The sequence below is a fragment of the Elephantulus edwardii genome, unplaced genomic scaffold (assembly GCF_000299155.1).
Source record: "Elephantulus edwardii isolate Elephantulus edwardi_28Jun2011 unplaced genomic scaffold, EleEdw1.0 scaffold00080, whole genome shotgun sequence".
Classification (NCBI taxonomy): Eukaryota; Metazoa; Chordata; class Mammalia; order Macroscelidea; family Macroscelididae; genus Elephantulus; species Elephantulus edwardii.
The window spans coordinates 4,993,866-5,012,471 of NW_006399830.1; the positions used below are offsets into that span (position 1 = coordinate 4,993,866).

Genomic DNA, 18,606 nt, shown 5'->3' on the forward strand with positions numbered 1-18,606 from the left:
ACAAGTTGGTTTCGAGCATTTCCTGTGGCAGTTTGCTTTCCTTCCAGAATGGCGTTGGAAAGTACACATGGTTTCTCAAGCGAATCCCCAACTCCCAGTATCCTTTGAGAAACGAATACGTTGGCGACTTCGTCAATGGGAGCCGGCATGGCCACGGGAAGTTTTACTACGCCAGCGGGGCCGTGTATGAAGGAGAGTGGGTTTCCAATAAGAAGCACGGCAAGGTGAGCCCAGCCCGCGGCCCTGGCAGAGCCCCGAAACCCGGGGCAGACGTGCTGTGCCCGCCACGCACAGGCCACCGCACTGATTGAAGATGCTTCTCTGGAATAACTCCCAGCAGGTCCTCATTTCCCTGCGTGTTTTCAGGTGGCTTAATTAGCAGGCATTACTTTTGGGCACAAGAATGTGGGAAAGTAGGCCAACAAAGCTGTCCTTTGAGGAAGTACAGCCGGAGCCCTGCGTTGAGCTGAGGACGGCAAGACAAGGTCTCCCCTCCTTCAGGCGCGTTGCCACGAGCAGGGAGCAGGAGCCAGTCCCGGAGGACAGCAGGCGTGGAAGGAGGGTCGGTGGGAGGAGAAAGACCCCGGAGAGGGGCTGACGCAGTGCCTGCAGCTGTGGGCGCCAGCACGGCGGAGACAGGATGGCTCCGGGCAGGCAGGGTCTGGATTTGCTGCACGGGAGGCTGTGCGTGAACGGAGTGACTAGACGGCACCTGCCTGTTAAGAGCAGTACACGCACGCATACTTACGTACGTGTGTGTGTGCGCGTGAGTGTGCTCTGCTGGCAGTCTGTAGCCTGTTGCACAGCTAAGCACACCACACACAGACACACACAGTCTATAGCCTATTGCACAGCTAACACCCACACACACACACACACACACGTGTGCATCTGACAGCAGTGCTGCCCCATCAGGCTTCCAAGGCTGGGAATCTTGACGGAAGCAGACAGCCTCATCTTTCTCTCATGGAATGGCTGGTGGTTTCAAACCACTAACCTTTTGGTTACCAGTCAAGCACTGTGACCACCAAGCCTCCAGGATTACACACACAGGGAAAGCGCAGACGCCACCTGACTCGCTCCTCAGAGATACCGGCCTGAGTGAGGTGGTCCCACCGAGGATGGTCAGGGCTGCCCTTCTTCCAAGGTGCCACTGGGTGGACTCGATCCTCCACGTTCCCAGTTAGGAGCGGAGTGTCTTAACTACTGCACCACACAGGGTCTGGCGTGGATTACACTCGCTGTGTGATGTCAAGTGCCGTCTAGTCGGCTGCAACATGTAGCAAGCCTGTGGATGACAGAAGGGGAGGCTCCCTGGCCCTGCCCCGGCCTGTCTGCTATGCAGGAGCCCATAGTTTTAGCCACTGCGTCATCCGTCTCTGAGCGTCTTCCTCTTTTTCTGTGGCCTCTACCTTCCTCCTCAAGCATAATGTCCTCCTCCAGGGACCAGTTCCTCTCGCTCACATGGCCCGTGTCTGTGAGGCAAGGTCTCCCCCGCTTCTTCTAAGGAGCACGCGGGCCGCCCTGCCCCTAAGACCGCTTGTCTCTCCTGGCGGTCAGTGGATGTTCCGTATTCTTTTCCAGCCAACGCGGGGAGGTGCTGGATCAGAGGCAGAGAGACGAAGACAGAGGGAATGGACAGGGACATGACCATTTCCTGCGGGTCTACCTGCCGCCCTCTTAGCAGTGGTTTTCCAGGATGACTTTCCCGACCACGGCTTCCTGCCCGCAGGGCCGGCTGACTTTCAAGACCGGGCGTGTGTATGAAGGCCTGTTCTGCAATGACGAGATAGTGGAGCCCTCAGAGTTCGAAGGGGAGTCAAGGACCAGCTCGGACCAGAGTCCAGGGAGCTCCCCCAGGAGCAACTGTGGCTCCTGTCTCACCGCTGGTAGGTGGGAGCTGCCTCTCAGCGGAAACCAAGGTGCCCCGATGTTCAGAAGCAGGGGTGCCCCGTGCACACATTCTTAGTAGTTGTGGTTTGGTGCCTGCGGGTCAGCTCAGACTCACATGGGGTCGTCCCCATGACCGACCCTGCTGAGCCCTGTGCCAGCCTCACCAGCTCCGAGTTATTCTGACCCCATACCCGCCCCTGCCCGGACCTCATCAGCTCTGACCTGCCCCTGCCCGGACCTCCGCCCCTTGGACTTAAGCTGACCTCATGCCCGCCCCGCTAGTTCTGACCCACTGTGACCCCATGCCCACCTGCCCGGTCCTCACCTGCTCTGGAGTGCGTGTGCCCAGGGCCACGGTCACTGTCTTTGAGGGTTTTTCTCTTCCTCACAGGCTTTCTGTCTTCTCTGTTCCTTTTGAGTCGGCACCAATTCTTAACTGACTGCCCCGCGGGCTTCCGAGGCCGTCAGTGGCGTGGGAGATGCCTGCACACCTCCAAGGAGCTGCTGGTGGCCTCAAACCCCAGCGTTGCTGCCTGTGGACTTTATCACCCCCCACCCCCTTTGTTGTTGTTAGGTGCTTGTCTGTCCTGCGCTGTCCTACACTCCCTGAAACACTAGAGCCCATTGCAGCAGTCACCGTGTCAGTCCACCTGGTTGAGGGCTGACCCTCCACCTTTTCCAGTATCATGTTCCTCTCCAAGGAATGGCACCTCCCAGCAACATGCCAAGTATGTGAGGCTAAGCTTTATCATTTTTGCCTCCAAGGAGCGCTCTGACTGCATCCTCTCCAAGACATACCTGTTCTCTTGGCCGTCCATGGGATGTTCAGGGCTCTTCTTCAGCACCACAGCTCAAAGGCATCGATTCTTCTATCATACTTATTCATTATCTAGCTCTCAGGTGCATAGCAAGTGATCAGAAAAACCATGGCCTGAATCAGATGCAGCTTATTAGTCCTCAAACTGACATCCTTGGTCCTCAATCATTTGGGGAGGTCCCTAACTGCAGACTTTCCCAGTGCAGTACATCTCCTGATTTCCTGACTGCTGGTACCAGAAGTGTTTGCTGGTTGTGGATCCAAGGAAGATGAAGCTGTTGACAGTCTGTCTTGTCTCCATCTATGATGATGTTGCCTGGAATAGAGAGAGAAGAAACACAGGGAAACAGTTGGTTCCAAGTGTGAACGGCTCTGTTGACACCGAGTGCAGTCTTGATGGCGTGGCAGCACTCTCCCCAGTTACTCCCGGTGTTTCCCATTCACCCTGCTTTCTTTTTCTTCCAGCCTTCTGCGTTCTGTTCTGGGCAGTTGCTGCCCCTCTGATTTCTCAGGGTTGACTGATGTTACGAGTACATGTTGACCGTTACAATTCTGTTTATTGCTTGAGCAGAGGTTGAGTCATAGGGGCGAGTTGAGTTCAAGCTCCCGGTGATGAAGGGCCATGTTCTCAGGGTTCCACCAGCCTCTACCAGCCCACGAAGCCTGGTCTGTGATCGGGTTCTGAGTCTTCCTGCCCGTCTCTCTCCCATCTCCCCAGGACCCTGTCTTGATCCTGCTCAGAGTGGTCTGCCGTGGTCCTGCTTCTGGCATAGGCGGCTTTTTTATAGTCTCGATCACAAGATTATTTTGTAGAAGCAGGATTTCACGACAGTATTTCGTGGAAAGCCATTATTTTCAGTGTTGCTTGTAATGATTCCACGTATCTGCCTTTGTTTTCTGGAGTAAGAGCTGAAAAAGTTTCAGTGGTGGCTTGTTGCTCTGGTTTTATCACAGTTATTCTGTATATTCAACTTCCTTTGCCAGAAATTATACGAATGCTTGATGGCAGCGAGAGTAACTCTGTGCTGGGGACAAGCATTGAACTGGACCTTGATCTGTTGCTGTCCAGGTACCCTGAGAAGGACCGGATGGAAGAAAAGAAGCAGGTGAGAACCATTTGTGCTGTGATGAGCCTTGACCTTGAAGCATTACATTGTCGTTAGGTGCTATCGGGGTGACCGCAGCTCACGGTGACCCTATAACCGGAAGACTGGAAGACATAAACTTATCCTGTCCTCACCACTGCTGCAGTCACTGTCAGGCCATCTGTTTAACAGTCTTCCTTTCACTGATCCCCTTCTTTTTTCTCGGCATGTCCCTCCAAGGTCCAGCCCCTCCTAACAATACACCCACGTTCTAGGAGACATGTTGCACCAGCCTTGTCTCCAAGGAGCAGCCCGGCTTCACTTCCACCAAGACACATTTGTCTGTGCTTTTGCCAGTCCGTGGAGACGCAGGACTCTTCCCCCAGCACAAGGCGAAGGCATCAGTTCTTTTTGAATCTTCCTTAGTCACTGTACAACATTCAGACGCACATGAAATAACTGAAAATACCATGGCGTGGATCAGATACACCTTAGTTTCCAAACTGACATCCTTGGCTTATTAGCACTTTAAAAGACGCTCTTGACAGCTGATTGCCCCCAGTGCAGTCTTTGGACTTCTTAACTGGGCTACCCTTTCTTGACTTTCTGATCCACACAGATCAGACAAAAGAATAAAGAAACCAATCCCCACAGAGACCTGATCTTAGTGTTTTTCCAACAAAGGCCCTGGGGGCACAGTGACTAAGTGCTTGGTGGTTTGGGGTTTTTTTAATGTTTCTTGGGTTTATTTTTTAATTTTATATATGAGTGTGTGTGTACTGTCGAATTGGATCTGACTGGCACAAGAAATTGTCCCTCCTCCTCCAGCAGAGCATCTGGTGGATTCGAATTGTCTACCTCTGGGATTGCAGTGCAGCTTCTTGCCACTAGGCCACCAGAGCTCGCCATTGCTTGGTGTTTTATGTTCCCATTCTTGTTTTACTCTTTATGCATCACTGGATTCAGTTTACTGCTGTTTTCAGGCCCGGTTCATGAATGTGGATCCACAGGGTTTCTGGTCCCGTGAGGCTGTCGCCTCATGTGGCAGCGTGAGCAGATGGGACACTATGACTCAGGCGCAGGCTTGGCTGGCCCGGGGGTGGACGGGCAGCCTCAGCTGTGAGTGGACAGTCTGATGGGCGGGCTTTCACTGACTCAGGCGCAGGCTTGGCCGGCCCGGGGGTGGACGGGCAGCCTCAGCTGTTGAGGGGATGGTCTAATGGGTAGGTTTTACCGTGACTCAGGCATGAGCTTGGCCAACCTAGGAGCCAGATGGGCAACCTGGCCATGAGCGGATGGTTTGATGGACACTGTGGCTCAGACGTGGGATTGGCAGACCTGGGCACCAATGGGCAGCCTCGGCTCTGAGTAGATGGTCCAATGGGTAGGTTTTCACTGTGATGCAGGTGTGGGCTTGGTGGGCAGCCTCGGCCGTGAGCGGATGGTCTGATGGACACTATGGCTCAGGCACGGGCTTGGCCAACCTGGGGGCTGGACGGGTAGCCTCGGCCGTGAGCGTACTTTGCATCTGGTGGTTGGAGGTGAAAACTGTCACTTCGACGCGCTGTCTCACGTGGTCTGATGACGGTGTCTCCTTTGCTGCTGTCCTCGCAGGTGAGACGCAGACGTGTGTGGGCTTCTTTTCAGGTGGAATTTGCTGTCCTGAGAAACATCACAGAGCTCAGGAGGATCTACAGCTTCTACAGCAGCCTGGGCTGCGAACAGTCTCTGGACAACACCTTTCTCATGACCAGGCTTTACTTCTGGAGGTTCCTCAAAGACTGCAGATTTCACCACCACAAACTCACGCTTGCTGACATGGACCGGCTACTCAGCGGTGAGAATCCTGTGGCTGAAGGGTCCGTTACGGACTAGAGGCTGCCCATCCTTCTCCCGGGAGGATCAAGGGCTGTGGACGCAAACCCCAGACCCGCTTTGTGGCTGGGATTCCGGTTCAGTGGCCACGTAGGATGGAGCAGAACTGCCCCGTTGGGTTTCCGAGGCTGTAAGTCTCCACAGAAGCAGACGGCCTCGTCTCTCTCCTAGAGAGCTGCTAGTCGGTTCAAACCTTTGACCTTTGGTTAGCAGCCAAGTGCTTTAACCACTGGCCTCCTTTCTCACATCTTTGTGAGAAAGCCAAACCCACCACTGCCGAGTCTTCCACCTCCTAGCAACCTAGCAGGGGGGCGTAGAACTCCCCAGGATTTCTGGGGCTGCAGGTCATGACTGAAGCGACTGCCCACCTTTCTCCAAGGAGTGGCAGGTGAGTTTGAACCACTGACCTTTCAGGTAGCAGCCCAACACTTAATCCACTGTTCCACCAGGCTGCCAAGTATGAGTCCTTTAATAACCCAGCCCAGCTGTGTCGGGGGATCAGGGAATGTCAATGCTGGGGGAGGTGATCCTGAAATGAGCCTGTCGTGGTCTTGTTACGGTGTAGTTACAAAGAAATGGCATCAGGAAATATGAGGCCTCTGCGTGTCAGAGGACAGCTGTGTCCCAGGGGCTGTCACTGGCTGATTTTCCACAAGTGGACCACCAGGCCTTTCTTCCAAGGCACTTCTAGGTGGACTGGAACCTCTCACCTTTTCACTGAGCGGCAGAGACTGTACCACCCAGAGATGCCCATGAAATAACAGGTGACAGCAGACGCCCACCCACCAAACTGAGCCTGCTGCCATCACCTTTAATTTGACTCACAGCAGCCCCTCAGTCAGGGTTAGCAAAGAACATTCCAGAGCCAAAGCCAGCTGACCACTTATTGTCTATAAATAAAGTTTTATTAGAACACAGCCATGCCCATTGGTTTATGTGTGTGTGGTTCCTTCTGCCGCAGAGCTGAACGGCTGTGACAGGTCCAGAAAATTTACCTACCTGTGACTGATGGTAAAAGAGAACCGTGGCTCACTGGTTAAAGTGCTTGTCTGCCAACCTAAAGGTTGGTGGCTCGAAGCCACCAAACACTCTGCAGGAGAGAGATGAGAGAGGCTGCTTCCATGAAGATGTACAGCCTGGGAGATCCTACGGGGCACTGCACTCTGTCCGCGGGGCTGCTCTGAGTCAGAATCAATTTGACAGCAGTTCTAGAGTTTAAAAATGCGGTGTTAGAGGACAGAAGCAGAGGATCTGGAGGGCCCGGGGCAGTCTAGAACAGCGTTGTAGGGCCCGGGGCAGTCTAGAACAGCGTTGGAGGGCCCGGGGCAGTCTAGAACAGCGTTGGAGGGCCCGGGGCAGTCTAGAACAGCGTTGGAGGGCCTGGAGCAGTCCACGGTGGTGCGTGGCTTACTGGATGAGTAAAGTGTTAGGAAAAAGTATTCATTTACCACAAAAGTGTTTGGAATGGACATAAAATTTGTTTTGAATTAGAACACTAATCAATTTGTGGTTTAAATTTTTTTCAATGAAAGAGACTTTGAGAGCCCAGGGCCATGGGGCTTAGAAGGCGGCCACCTGTAAGAGGCAAGGGAGCCAGTGAAGAGGGGGCTCTTACTCAACCTCCTTGGGGCACAGGTTGTGGGTGCACCCACACTTCTTGTGGCACTTGACAGCACGGCGGGGCGCAGGCAGGCAGAACATTTGGGCAGAACATCTTGCCACAGTTCTGGCTCTGGGTGAACTGGTGCAGGAAGGCCCAGTAATGCCACCATGCAGACGCAGCACCAGATGCAGGGGGTTCTTTCTGGACGTTGTAGTCAGAGTGGACGGCCATCCTCTGCCCACAAATACCAGGCGCTGCTGGTCAGGGAGGACGCCCTCCTTGACTTGGATTTTGACTTTGACATTCTCGATGGTGTCACTGGGTTTAACCTCAAGAATGAGGGTCTTTCTGTTCAGGATCTCGGCAGAGATCTGCACCTCTGGGCCTGCCGCTTGGCCACCTCGTTGAACGGTTCATTGAGATGCAGCAGCTCAAGGTGGGCTTTGGTTTCTCACACCGGCAGAGACCTTCTGCAGGGTAGTTTTCAGAGGAAGCTCATGTGTGGTTCATGTATTCTCTAGGGAAAAAAGTACTCTGAGAATTGGTCACTTGAACTCTGCTGGGAGAAAATAAAAGTCTAGAAAACAGGCAACTTCTCCACTTTTCTTATTTTAGCCAACAGTGCCAGCTCAGTAGAAGAAATCCATTCTCCATTTACGACAATACTGCTGAGACACTTTCTGAATTATATCCTGCAGCTGGCTTACCACATCCACCACAAGGAATACCAGTAAGTGCAATTTCTGGAACCATCTGAGTTACTGCTCACGGTAATGGAGGAGGGCAGAGCTAACTGGTATTGTACTTAGAATGTCATCTGCTTTCATTTTTACATACTCTTCAGTAATTGTGAGTTGAGTGAATGTTGGCTTTCTTTTCAGTCACCCTGTGTTATGATGTCAGTTCCAACAGGCACAGCATAGCAGCACTCTTCCTGCTCCCTCCCTATGATTCTCATTTCCCTTCATCCTTCTCTCCTTTCCCTTCTTGCCTCTGAGATTTGGCCCTGAGAAAATGCCGCCCTTCTAGCCTCATAAGGTGGGCTGTTCCACAGCGTGCGGGCCTCCGTAGTGGTGTTCATTTATTTGTTCTTTGGATGAAAACTGAGCTGAGGGGTGAGTTGAGTTCCAGGCTCACAGGGTGACGCATCTTACAATTTCCCCAACCTCCGTGAGAGCTGCATGTTTATATACTCTTGACATGAATGACCAGAGACCCAAGTTTCCGGACCTGCTGACCCCCACGCTGTGAGGTGACAGGCTCCGTCTCCGAGTTCCCTTCTGAGCAGAGTTCACTTTCAGAACTGCAACTAGCTCGAGGGGTTTAAATTCAGAAATCAGGAAGCCAGTGCCGTCCTGACAGTGACCACACAGACACCCTGTGGGTCAGAGAGCTGCCCGGTGGGCTCCCAAGGCTGTGGTCTCGGTGGGAGCCGACTGCCTCATCTCCCTTCCAAGCAGCAGCTGAGAGGTTCAAACCACCACTCTTTCAAGTGCTTTAACCATCGTGCTACCAGATAGTCACAATCCACTCTTCCTCCTTAGGCCAGAATGTGCTTATTCAGAGCAAAATTAATTTTGTCTTTTTCTTTTTTAAAAAAAACAACAGCGGGCGAGCTCTGGTGGCCTAGTGGTGGGAAGCTGCACTGCAATCCCAGAGGTGCACGGTTCAAATCCACCAGATGCTCTGCTGAAAAAGGAACAATTTCTTCCTGTACCAGTCATATCTGATTTGACTGTACACACACACAAACAAGAAAATTAAAAAAAAATTAAGATACTTCTAAGAAAAACCCTCAAACTTTTTATTTGAAATACTTTTTCTATCTATGGGGGGGGTGTTGCCATGGCAGCTCAGGGTCCTGCCTACCCATCACCCAGCTTCCCCCAAGTTCCCATCTTCCGTAAACACGTGCACTTGCCAGGGTGAAGGGTCCCAGAGTTCTGGTGGCATCGGCTGCAGGAGCTGCACTAACCCACAGGCCCTGCCTCTCTGATGGTTCAAACCCACCAGCTGCTCTGAGGGAGAAAGATGGGCAATCTCCTCCCACGTGGTTTAACGGCCTCGGAGACCCAGCAGGTCAGCAGAGGCAGTTCCCCCTGGAGGGCAGTGATGGTGGGGACTGCTGCAGCAGCATCGGCGGACTTACAGTGGCTTTCCTGTCCCCTGGTCACACCCTGTCGAGTGTTGCCTTGTCCAGTCTGATAGTTTCTGGGATCGTTTCTGGAATCTTCTGTATCTCTCATGGTCTGTCCCTGTATGACATGTTTTGATTTACTGGTGGTCTCTCTCTGTTACGGGTTTCGGGGACTAGGTGGGACGTGAATCTGCCCCTCATGACGTATTCACTAGTACGTTGTGTCCACGTGTGTCATTAGGGATGGTAACTAGAGCTGTCTGGTTCAAGTGCTCTGAGCCAGGCCTCTCTACCGCACCCCGTGCCGACTCCCAGTGGCCCCCTCGACAGGGGAGATTTGTTCCCTAGCATTTGCGTGTCATCTTCCTGGAAAATGCCTCATCGTTCTCACAGAGCAGCTAGTGAGTTTGAACCTGTGGCCTTTCTGTTAGCGGCTGAGCACTTAACCACGCTGGAGTGCGCTCTACCAGAAAGGCCTTTTTTAAAAGCTGTCTGCTTGTCTGTAGATGTCCGTTCAGCACGCCCAGCCCACAGTGGAGGGGAGGCGATGACGTCCTGTCTCCACGAGGGAGGAGTAATTCCTGTTTCTTTGTCGTCACAGAAACAGGAGCCCGTCGCTTTTCCTGTGCTTCACGAAACTGATGACCGAGAACATTCACCCGAACGCCTGTCAGGTGAGAGGTGAGTACAGACACGCCGGGTGGGGTTCGGCGCACTGTGTCTCACTGTGTCTGGGTGAAGTGTACCCAGCAGGTTGCCATCTGACACATGTCCAGTGACGATGGGCAGTTTCCACAGCGTGCCTAGTGTCCTGTCTAGTGCCCAGTTCCTCCGGCTTCTCACCCCGTTTCAGTCACTGTTGATCTGCTCCCGTTGAGTTACATTTTTGTGGAGTCTGTGCTCCTGGGTGACCGCCTTGGTTTTCCATACCAGCGATGACCTCACTGCATCACAGCGTGATGGTCCTGTCGGTCTGGACCTTTTCAGAATTGTAGTTCCACGTGTTCCTCCCTTTCTATTCGGGTCCCTCTGTCGCCTTCATCCTGATGGCTGGTAGTGAGAGCCAGCCACTGTCTAGTGCTTCCAGTCTCCGGGTAGTCGAGGCCGAGGCTCAAGTCGGCTGTCGGCCAGTTTCATCTGAGAGTTTCATCCTTCCTCTTTGGTCCTGATGAGGACAGACTAATGGCTGGGCCTCAGGTGGCAGTTCACGGGCCCTGAAGAGCCCACATGCCTTACACTTCTCTGGGATGTAGAAGGTGGGGTTTGTGTTACCAGCTGCCTGTCCCATGAGACTAATGGTTTAAGCCTTCACACCCGGAAAACTATTCTTGCAATGTGTTCAGTTATGTCTGTCACTGTGTCTTCTGTGTGTGTGTGTGTGTGTGTGTGTGTGTGCGCGCGCGCGCGCGCACATATCTGTAAAGTACATGCAGATACCTGTATCTGTGCACAGATCTGTATGCTTCTGTACCTACCGTTATACCTGCACAGACATGAGACCATGTTACCAGATTATAGATTCTGTTGAGGTCTGGGTGAAAGGTCGCATGGGAAGCTGGTTTTCCAGTGAGCCGTATTTGATGGTATCCATCCATTTCCCCAGTGTAACCATGCTCTCCCACTTCCTGTGATGCCCATTTCCGTTCATCCTAGTCCCCACTGCTTTCTAGGCTTTGTCTGTGGGTATGTGCTGCCCTTTTGATCATATGTGGGTGCCTGCCTCCCGGTGTTACTGTTCACTTAAAGGCTTACTGTTTGGCTGAAAGTTGAACTGTGGAGTGAGTTCCAGGTTCAGTGACTGAGGGTCATAGCCCTGGGGGTTCCACCAGTCCCTGTTGGACCCGTAAGCCTGGCCATTTTTTTCCATCCTGTCCTTCAGGACTTTGTGCTCTGTTCCCCTCAGGGTGGTCAGCAGTGGTAGTGGGGCACCATCCAGGTCTTCTGGTCTCAGGGCGGGAAGGTTGGGGCCCACCTGGTCCGTTAGCCCTCTGGACTGCTGCTTTGCTTTTCTCTTCTCTGTTCCGGTGGGGATTGATTTTTTTTTCCCCCCCACCCTGGTGGTTTCAGGCAACTTGTTCAGTGAGCAGCAGCGGACCCTCTATGCGATGAACTACATCGACAAGTGCTGGGAGATTTACACCGTTTACTGCAGACCGAGCACCCTGCCGCCCGGGGAGCCAACCATGAAGATGAGGCACTTCCTCTGGATGTTCAAAGTAATCGCTTCAGTTTGACACGGGTTTTAAGTTCACAAACATTTTGACGTGCAGACGATGAGGTGAAAGGCCTGGTGTGAATCCCACAGCTACTGAACAGTCAGTAGGGGTCTCTGGGTATAAGAAAGGGAAATGAGAGAGTAACTCACGTGGTCTGACAACGTCCAGGTGGTCCCTGGTGATGCAATTCAACTCAGACTTTCTCACTACATTCTGTTTCTGAGCCGTTTTTCTCCTCTGGAACAACCTTTTTCCCCTCTAGTATAAACTTGTGGAAGGAGGAGTGGCATCCACTTCCGTAATATCTTGCCTCCAGAAACCTATGAACCTGGAGAGAGGATGAAAGGCACCCAAGCGTTGAGGACTCTCCTTCATAGGGTCGCTATGAGTCGCCTGCGACTCGACGGCACTTAGCCACCACCACCAACAGCATAAACTCAGGGTTTTGAAAAAAAATTTTCATTCATTGTTGCACATTTTCTTCCCTTCCCCACTCCTTGGTCCCCTCCCCTAGTCCACTTTGCAATGCACCTGTTTTTTAATAAAAGATCTTTACTTGCCTGGTAGAAATGCAAAACTGGTTGATGAAGAAAATAAGTAAAAGTCTAATCTGTTGTAGAGGTGGCTAATGCTGGACGCTTGTCAACAGCAGTGAGCTTTGAACTGAACTTCCACCAAGGGCAGCTGTGTCACTGGCCCCCTCGGTCAGCTGCATCCACAGCCCCCTGGCAGAGCAGCCCGAGGCACAGCAGGGATTGGCGGCAGGGCCAGCTGGCCTTGCTTGGGGTGCACAGGGACGCAGGCATCGTGCAGCCATGTGATCTTCCGGAAGCCTTTCAGGATCGGGTGTGTGTTCTCGAAGGCCTCGTAGACCTCCGCTCTGACTTGAGCGCCTGTTACTACAACTTTTCCAGAAACGACGAGGAGGAGGGTCCTGGACTTGATCATCCTGTGAATTAAACCTGGGAACAGCTCTGGCTCATCGTGCACGCGAGGCCTTCTTAGGCGGATGGGGAATTTCACGTCACAGCTTCCTGCTTTCTGGATCTTGAAGCCCAAGAGCTTGGCTGGGAAGCCCAGCTTCTGCACAACCCTGGCGAACTTCCTTGTTGCTAGTCAGGACCGCGCTTCCCTCTTGGCTCCAGTGCAGACCATATTCCCGGAGCTGACGGACGGCACTGTGGTCCGCGGCTCCCTTATTCTCGAGATCACAGCAGCAAGCCGCTTGGGGTTACACTCGGCATTCTTTAGGGTATATTCCCAGTAGTGGAATTGCTGGGTCAAATGGCATTTATATTTCCAACTTTTTGAGAAAGCAAAGCACCAGACCGCCTTCCATAGTGGCTATACTATTGTGAGCTCACTGGTCTCAGCAAGCGTTTGTTGTTTGCTGCTCTGTTGAGCTTCACTGCTATTGCTGGACATGATCCCTCTGATAGCTAGCGATCGTGAACATTTCTTCATGTGTGTGTCCGCCATCTGAATGTCGCCTTTGGTGAAGTGTGTATCCATAGCCTGTGCCCATTTTATGACTGAGTTGTTTACCTATTTCTTGTTGAGGTGCCGGAGTATTTTTAGACGTAAGTCCCTTAGCAGATATGTCATTACCAAATATTTTCCCCAGTTCATGGGTTTCCTTCTTACTGGTTGGAGAAGTTTTTGTTGTGCACAGGGATTTGATACTTAAAAGGTTCCATTTATCTATTTTATTCTCTCCTGGTTGTTAGATTCAGTGAAGAATTTTTATGATGGCAGCTTTAAAATACAGAAAATTCTTTTTTTTCACCTTGATGTTTGTTTAGGATTTTTTTTTCTTTTCATTCCACTGATAAATTTTTCGCCTGAGTTTCATGAATTGAAATAAGGGAATAGAAGGAGAAAGGAAGAGGAGCTCTGGTGGCCTAGTGGTAAGGAGCCACAACTACAATCCCAGAGGCGCACGGTTCAAATCCACCAGATGCTCTGCCGGGGAAGGAGGGACAATCTCCTCCTGTACCAGTCAGATCTGATTTGACGGCACACACACACAAAAATAATTAAAAAAAAAAGGAGAAAGGAAACATCTCAGAAAAAAAAGAACCAAATGGAAATCTGAGAATTCTAAATAGAATAACATAAATACAAACTCAACAAGTGGGCTTGACAGCAGAATGGTGGGGACAGAGGACACAGTGAAAACAGTAGCCAAACTTGGCAGTAGAAGACCATCTGAAGAAGAGGAAGAAGAGCGTTAGGGACCTTGGGACAAAAAGAGGTCACCTTGTGTCACTGTTGTCCCTGTGGGAGAGAAGACAGGAGGTGAGGCTGAAAGAGGACACAGACAAGGGCAGACCAAAGACAAGCCTGAGGGAAGCTGACTATCAAATTGAATAATAGTAGACCAAATGCTGTTTCGGGAAATGAGGGAAGCTGGATACAAACTGAAGGCCACCTTGTGGCATTGGGCGTTCCCTAGGAGTTAACATTGTTCTTAGTTTGTGTCAAATGAACCCCTCCTTCTTGAGATTAGCATAAAGAGGAACTTGGCCTTATCTGTAAAAGACTTCACCATTTTCCTTTGTTTTTGCTTTGTACTTCCTTGTGATTTTACTTTGCTTACCTTCCTTATGATTCTAAATAAATACTCAGAGAAGCATGGCTTGGGGCCTTCAGTCATGGGAACTGTTGGCCCCCTGTTTTTCACACTCTCTGTTCTATGTCATTCCTGGTAGTCTGTCGCATTATTAATAATTATAAAATTATTTCATTCTTTGGACCCTCGGTCTGCAACACAAGCCTGCACGTTCAAGAGCAGAGCAAACCCCACACAGGACACACCCAGCAGAGTTCATGCTGAGACCTCCCAGCGACCAAAACCTGCTTCTGGCTCTGAGTCCGTATCTGTGCTGGCTGCTTCTGGCCCAGCAGGCTCAGAGGATGTGCTCGCTGCCTGGGGGGAGATGGAGGAGAGTCCAGGGCCCCAGGCTGTGTTTTGCACTGAATGCTTACTTTCTCCTTCTGCTAAGTCCATCGCTGTGCAGCCTGTATGTATTTATACCTTGAAAATGGACTTTGTGTTAGGTAGAAACCAGTGTTAATCCAGAACTCTTCAAAATGAACAATTTTTGAGATCATGACCTTTCGGGTACTTAGTGTTATTGTGATACAGAATTTTACTTAAAAACTGTTGTTTTTCTTTTACAGGACTTTAAAATGATAAATAAAGAATTAACAGCAACCAAGTTTGTGGAAGTCATAGCAGAGGATAATCCTTTCATACATGATGGAATTGACAGCAACTTTGAACTTGAGGTTCGTAAAAGTGTCACAAACGTTACAGATCAGATTCAGGGCTTCTGTTTTTCTGCCTTAGATTCCAAGAACCACAGTTTTACTGAAAAGAATTCCAGCCAAAATTCTAGAACTCCAAAGCCACTGAGTTGATTCTGGTCTTCGCAATCCCGTAGGGCAGTGTCCCTATCCCATAGGAACGGTGCCCAAGGCTGTAAATCTCCAGGGGACCCCACTGGGAACCACTACGCCATCTTCCTCCCAAGCAATGCCTGGTGGATTTGAACCACTGCCTTTCGGTTATCAGGCTGGGTCCTAACCAGTGCATCCCTTGGACTCCAGGGACCATGGAAAGCTTCAGGAAACGTGGTGATGGCTGCATAGCACGGCAAATGATGGTGAAATGAAGTGAAAACAACCCTAGCAATCCTTTCCTGGCTTCACTGTTGCTGTCACTTCTCCCCTAGTTCCCTTTTCCCCATTTAACAAGCTTTTTTGTGAGAGTTTTGTGAACCTGTTATCTCAAAATCCTCACCGCCTTACTTGAGAGAAAATCGACACAACAGGCATTCTGGGGGGAAGGTGCCGCGAGCGGGTTCACAGCCCTCCCTGCAGGCACACTGAGGAAAGCAGGGAGGAGGAATCGAGGGACTCGGGATGTGTGGGCAGGGGACACAGCAGGTGCTGCAGATGCACGTGAGGACAGATTGGAAGAACAGAACAGAAAAACATGAGTCAAGATCCAGGAACAAGTGCAGCACAGAAATGAACTTGGGACATCGGGAGCGTGATGTGAGAGCACAGCCGTCACACGGACGCCAGTGAGATCGTCCATGTCTCAGCAACCTGGCGGCCAGGGGGCTACAGAACAACACTGATCAAGAGTAACGGGGTCTAACCAAACTGTCCCGTAAGAATGAGGACAAAAGTTGGGACATTGCCAGATAAAAGCTCCAAGTGTGGAATCCTTGGCCTCCTGGGGGAAGGCAGAGGGTCAGCACACAAGTGGAAGACCCTCCTTGAGCTGGACCGACCTGGGGGCTGCCACAGTGGGCTCAAGTGCCGCAGAGATGGCGGGCAGGGTCCACTCTGCTGGGCATGGGCTCACCGTGTGCTGGACTGGACGTGACAGCACCTCACTACAGACGTGCCTTACGAGAAATGCTCCAGAGTCCTTCAGGTGGGAAAGGAAAAAGACCTCCATGAAATTGTGACCCAGCAGCCTTGGGAACCATGTGGGCCAGCCAGCCATACTGTCCTGTAGGGGTTGCTATGAGTTGAAATCAGTTAAGTATCAAGTGGGTGAGTTTGCCATGCTTTATAATGGCAAATGTATAAAAATAAGTGTGAATGTCTGTGGGAGGGCAGATGATAAGATTTGATAACATCAACCAGAGGGGTGGGTTTGTGTGTGAAAGGAATAGTGTTTAAGTACAGAGTTTTGGGGTGCTACTGAAGTTAAATTAGTATCAGTTTAATCCAAGTTGTCATAAATTTAAGATGTTAAAAGCAATGCTTACAGTATCCATAGGGAGCTCTGGTGACCAAGTGGTAAGAAGCTGCGCTGTAATCCCAGACATGAACTTCCTTCTCCATGGACCAATCAATCCTGACAACGTGCCCCCAGGATGTGAGAACCACCCCAGCTGCATTTCTTCCACCAAACAAAATCATTCTTTCAACTCTAAGGACAGAATTAATCTTCAGTGGTGTTTCTGCTGCAGAATGTTCTCTAGCTGATGCCCAACCATCCTGAGACAGTATTCTAACTGGATCTCTGGTCCCGTCTGGTGGGCAGGAATGAACACGGTTCTGTTTTCTCACATTGCAGCTGGTTTTCCTGGAATTCTTCGAAGCACTCTTAAGCTTTGCGCTCGTCTCCATCACGGACCAAATGACCAGGTCATACACCAACACTGCAAACGAAGAGCTGTCTGCAAACAAATACGGGAGCATCCTCTGCAGTCAGGTGAGGGCAGGCCTCGGGCTCCGCGAGCCAGCATCACAGCCTCCTGGGCTCTTACAAACCTCCAGGAAAAGGTTCTAGGAGATGTCAGCGTCCTTTCACTTACAGCTGACAGCAGGGAGGTTCCCATGCAGTGGTCTGTGCTGTGATGGTGAATGCGTTTTCCTCAACACGTGTACATGTTCTGTCTCCATCATGTCCCTCCCTGCACCCTTAGCTTCTCATTTTACAGCTCCCTGGTCACTGTGACTCGGACCATGCCGTGCCCTCCCAGGAGGCAGTGGCTCTCACTGTACCATGTGGTCCCTGGGCACTGTGGCTCCTGCCATGTGCCCCCTGGCGGCATTCTTTCTGCTGTGTGTCAGTGTGAGCTGAGCTCCGAGGTGGCCCGGTTCACTTCAAGGTTTAGAGATTATCTCGGGACAGCAGGCACAGAAGCCCTTGAGTCTCACTCCCGGAACGTAAAGGGTCTTTTTGCCTTTTGAGAGGAGTGTGACCGATTTCCTGGTTTTTTCGCAGGTGCTCTGAGCCCTGGTGCAGAGCAGGCTAAACTGCAGTCGGTTAACTAAACATGAGCTGTTCCTTCGGAGAAAGATAGGTCGTCTCATTTCTCAGAAAACCCTTTAAGTCCTCGGTGTTGGGTCCGTTGGGTCAGAGCCAACGCAGAGCTGAGACTCTATCGGGTCTTCAGAGGCTGGAAAGTGCATGGGAGGCAACTGCCCATCTTCTCACCTAAGAGCAGCTTGGAAGATTTGAACTGCCCACCTTTGGGTTGGCAGCATTACTCTCTGCTCCCCAGGCCACCAGAGCTCCCTTGCAAGGATCACAGCCTCAGAAATGGACGGAGGGACGCAGTGGGTCTGGCTTGGATCTGTCCCCAGGCCAACGAGAACCACTCAAGTCTCGACCTTTGTGCTTAGAATTTGCAGACCCAAAGCCAGAGTGCCCTGGGGAGCCGCGAGACCGTGCACTTCGCCAGCACCAAGTCTTCGAGCAAGCTGGGCCTCCTGCTGGACATCATCAAGACCCGGAAGTCGGAGGTTTGTATGGGCAGGTGACCGACAGGGACACGTGTGGGAGCAGCTGTCATCGCCCAGCTCCTGGAGCCATCCCGCCCCCCACTCCAGGCACCATCCCACCATGTGGTGGCGAGGAGAGCAGGGTGGCACCACGGAATCTCCTCCAGGGAGCCCGGCACAGACCACCTTTGTGACTGGCCACCACGGATGTCTCAGTTCTCCGGTGCTGCTGTGGCAGGGATACCATAGAGGGTGGTTTTACCAAACTGATTGATACATTAGAAGGCCAGACGGCTGAAGTCAGGGTGCATGCTCTCTGCTGGTTCTGGAGGAAGGTCTCTGAGTTTAGCATCTTGGGCTCCCTGGGGACCTCCCACAGGGCCAGCATCCAAAGTGCCACCTTGACAGCTGGTGCTGTGGTGTCCCCTCTCAGCGCACTCTCCTCCCCTTTCTCTCTAGTGAGTTGACTCTAGGTGAACCTCCTCTCCCAGCAGACAAGAGGGTGAGATGGGGCTGAGGAGAACTGCGTTTCACCCTTTGATAACTATACAGCTTATCGGAATATTTGTTAGGGAATCATTAGAAAGCTTCCATGTTGTACCATTGTTTTTTTTTTGTTTTTTTTTTCTTTCTATAATTATATTAATTTTCATAAACATTTACAGAGATTTTTGGGCTTCCACTCATTCATTGTTGCACTATTCTCTCTACCCTCCTCCCAGTTT

The 18,606-nt window shown here is 51.5% G+C and overlaps 1 protein-coding gene across 1 annotated transcript in view; it reads left to right on the plus strand.

Moving 5' to 3' along the window:
* Window positions 1-18,606, plus strand: part of RSPH10B (radial spoke head 10 homolog B (Chlamydomonas)) — a 40,278-nt gene that overhangs the window by 9,921 nt on the left and 11,751 nt on the right. Inside the window, exons 7-16 of the mRNA XM_006889628.1 lie at window positions 48-224; window positions 1,733-1,889; window positions 3,695-3,816; window positions 5,443-5,632; window positions 7,889-8,003; window positions 10,012-10,091; window positions 11,478-11,626; window positions 14,810-14,917; window positions 16,728-16,865; window positions 17,783-17,902. Of these exons, the coding sequence (XP_006889690.1) occupies window positions 48-224; window positions 1,733-1,889; window positions 3,695-3,816; window positions 5,443-5,632; window positions 7,889-8,003; window positions 10,012-10,091; window positions 11,478-11,626; window positions 14,810-14,917; window positions 16,728-16,865; window positions 17,783-17,902 (1,356 nt within the window). The remainder of the gene's footprint in view (window positions 1-47; window positions 225-1,732; window positions 1,890-3,694; window positions 3,817-5,442; window positions 5,633-7,888; window positions 8,004-10,011; window positions 10,092-11,477; window positions 11,627-14,809; window positions 14,918-16,727; window positions 16,866-17,782; window positions 17,903-18,606) is intronic.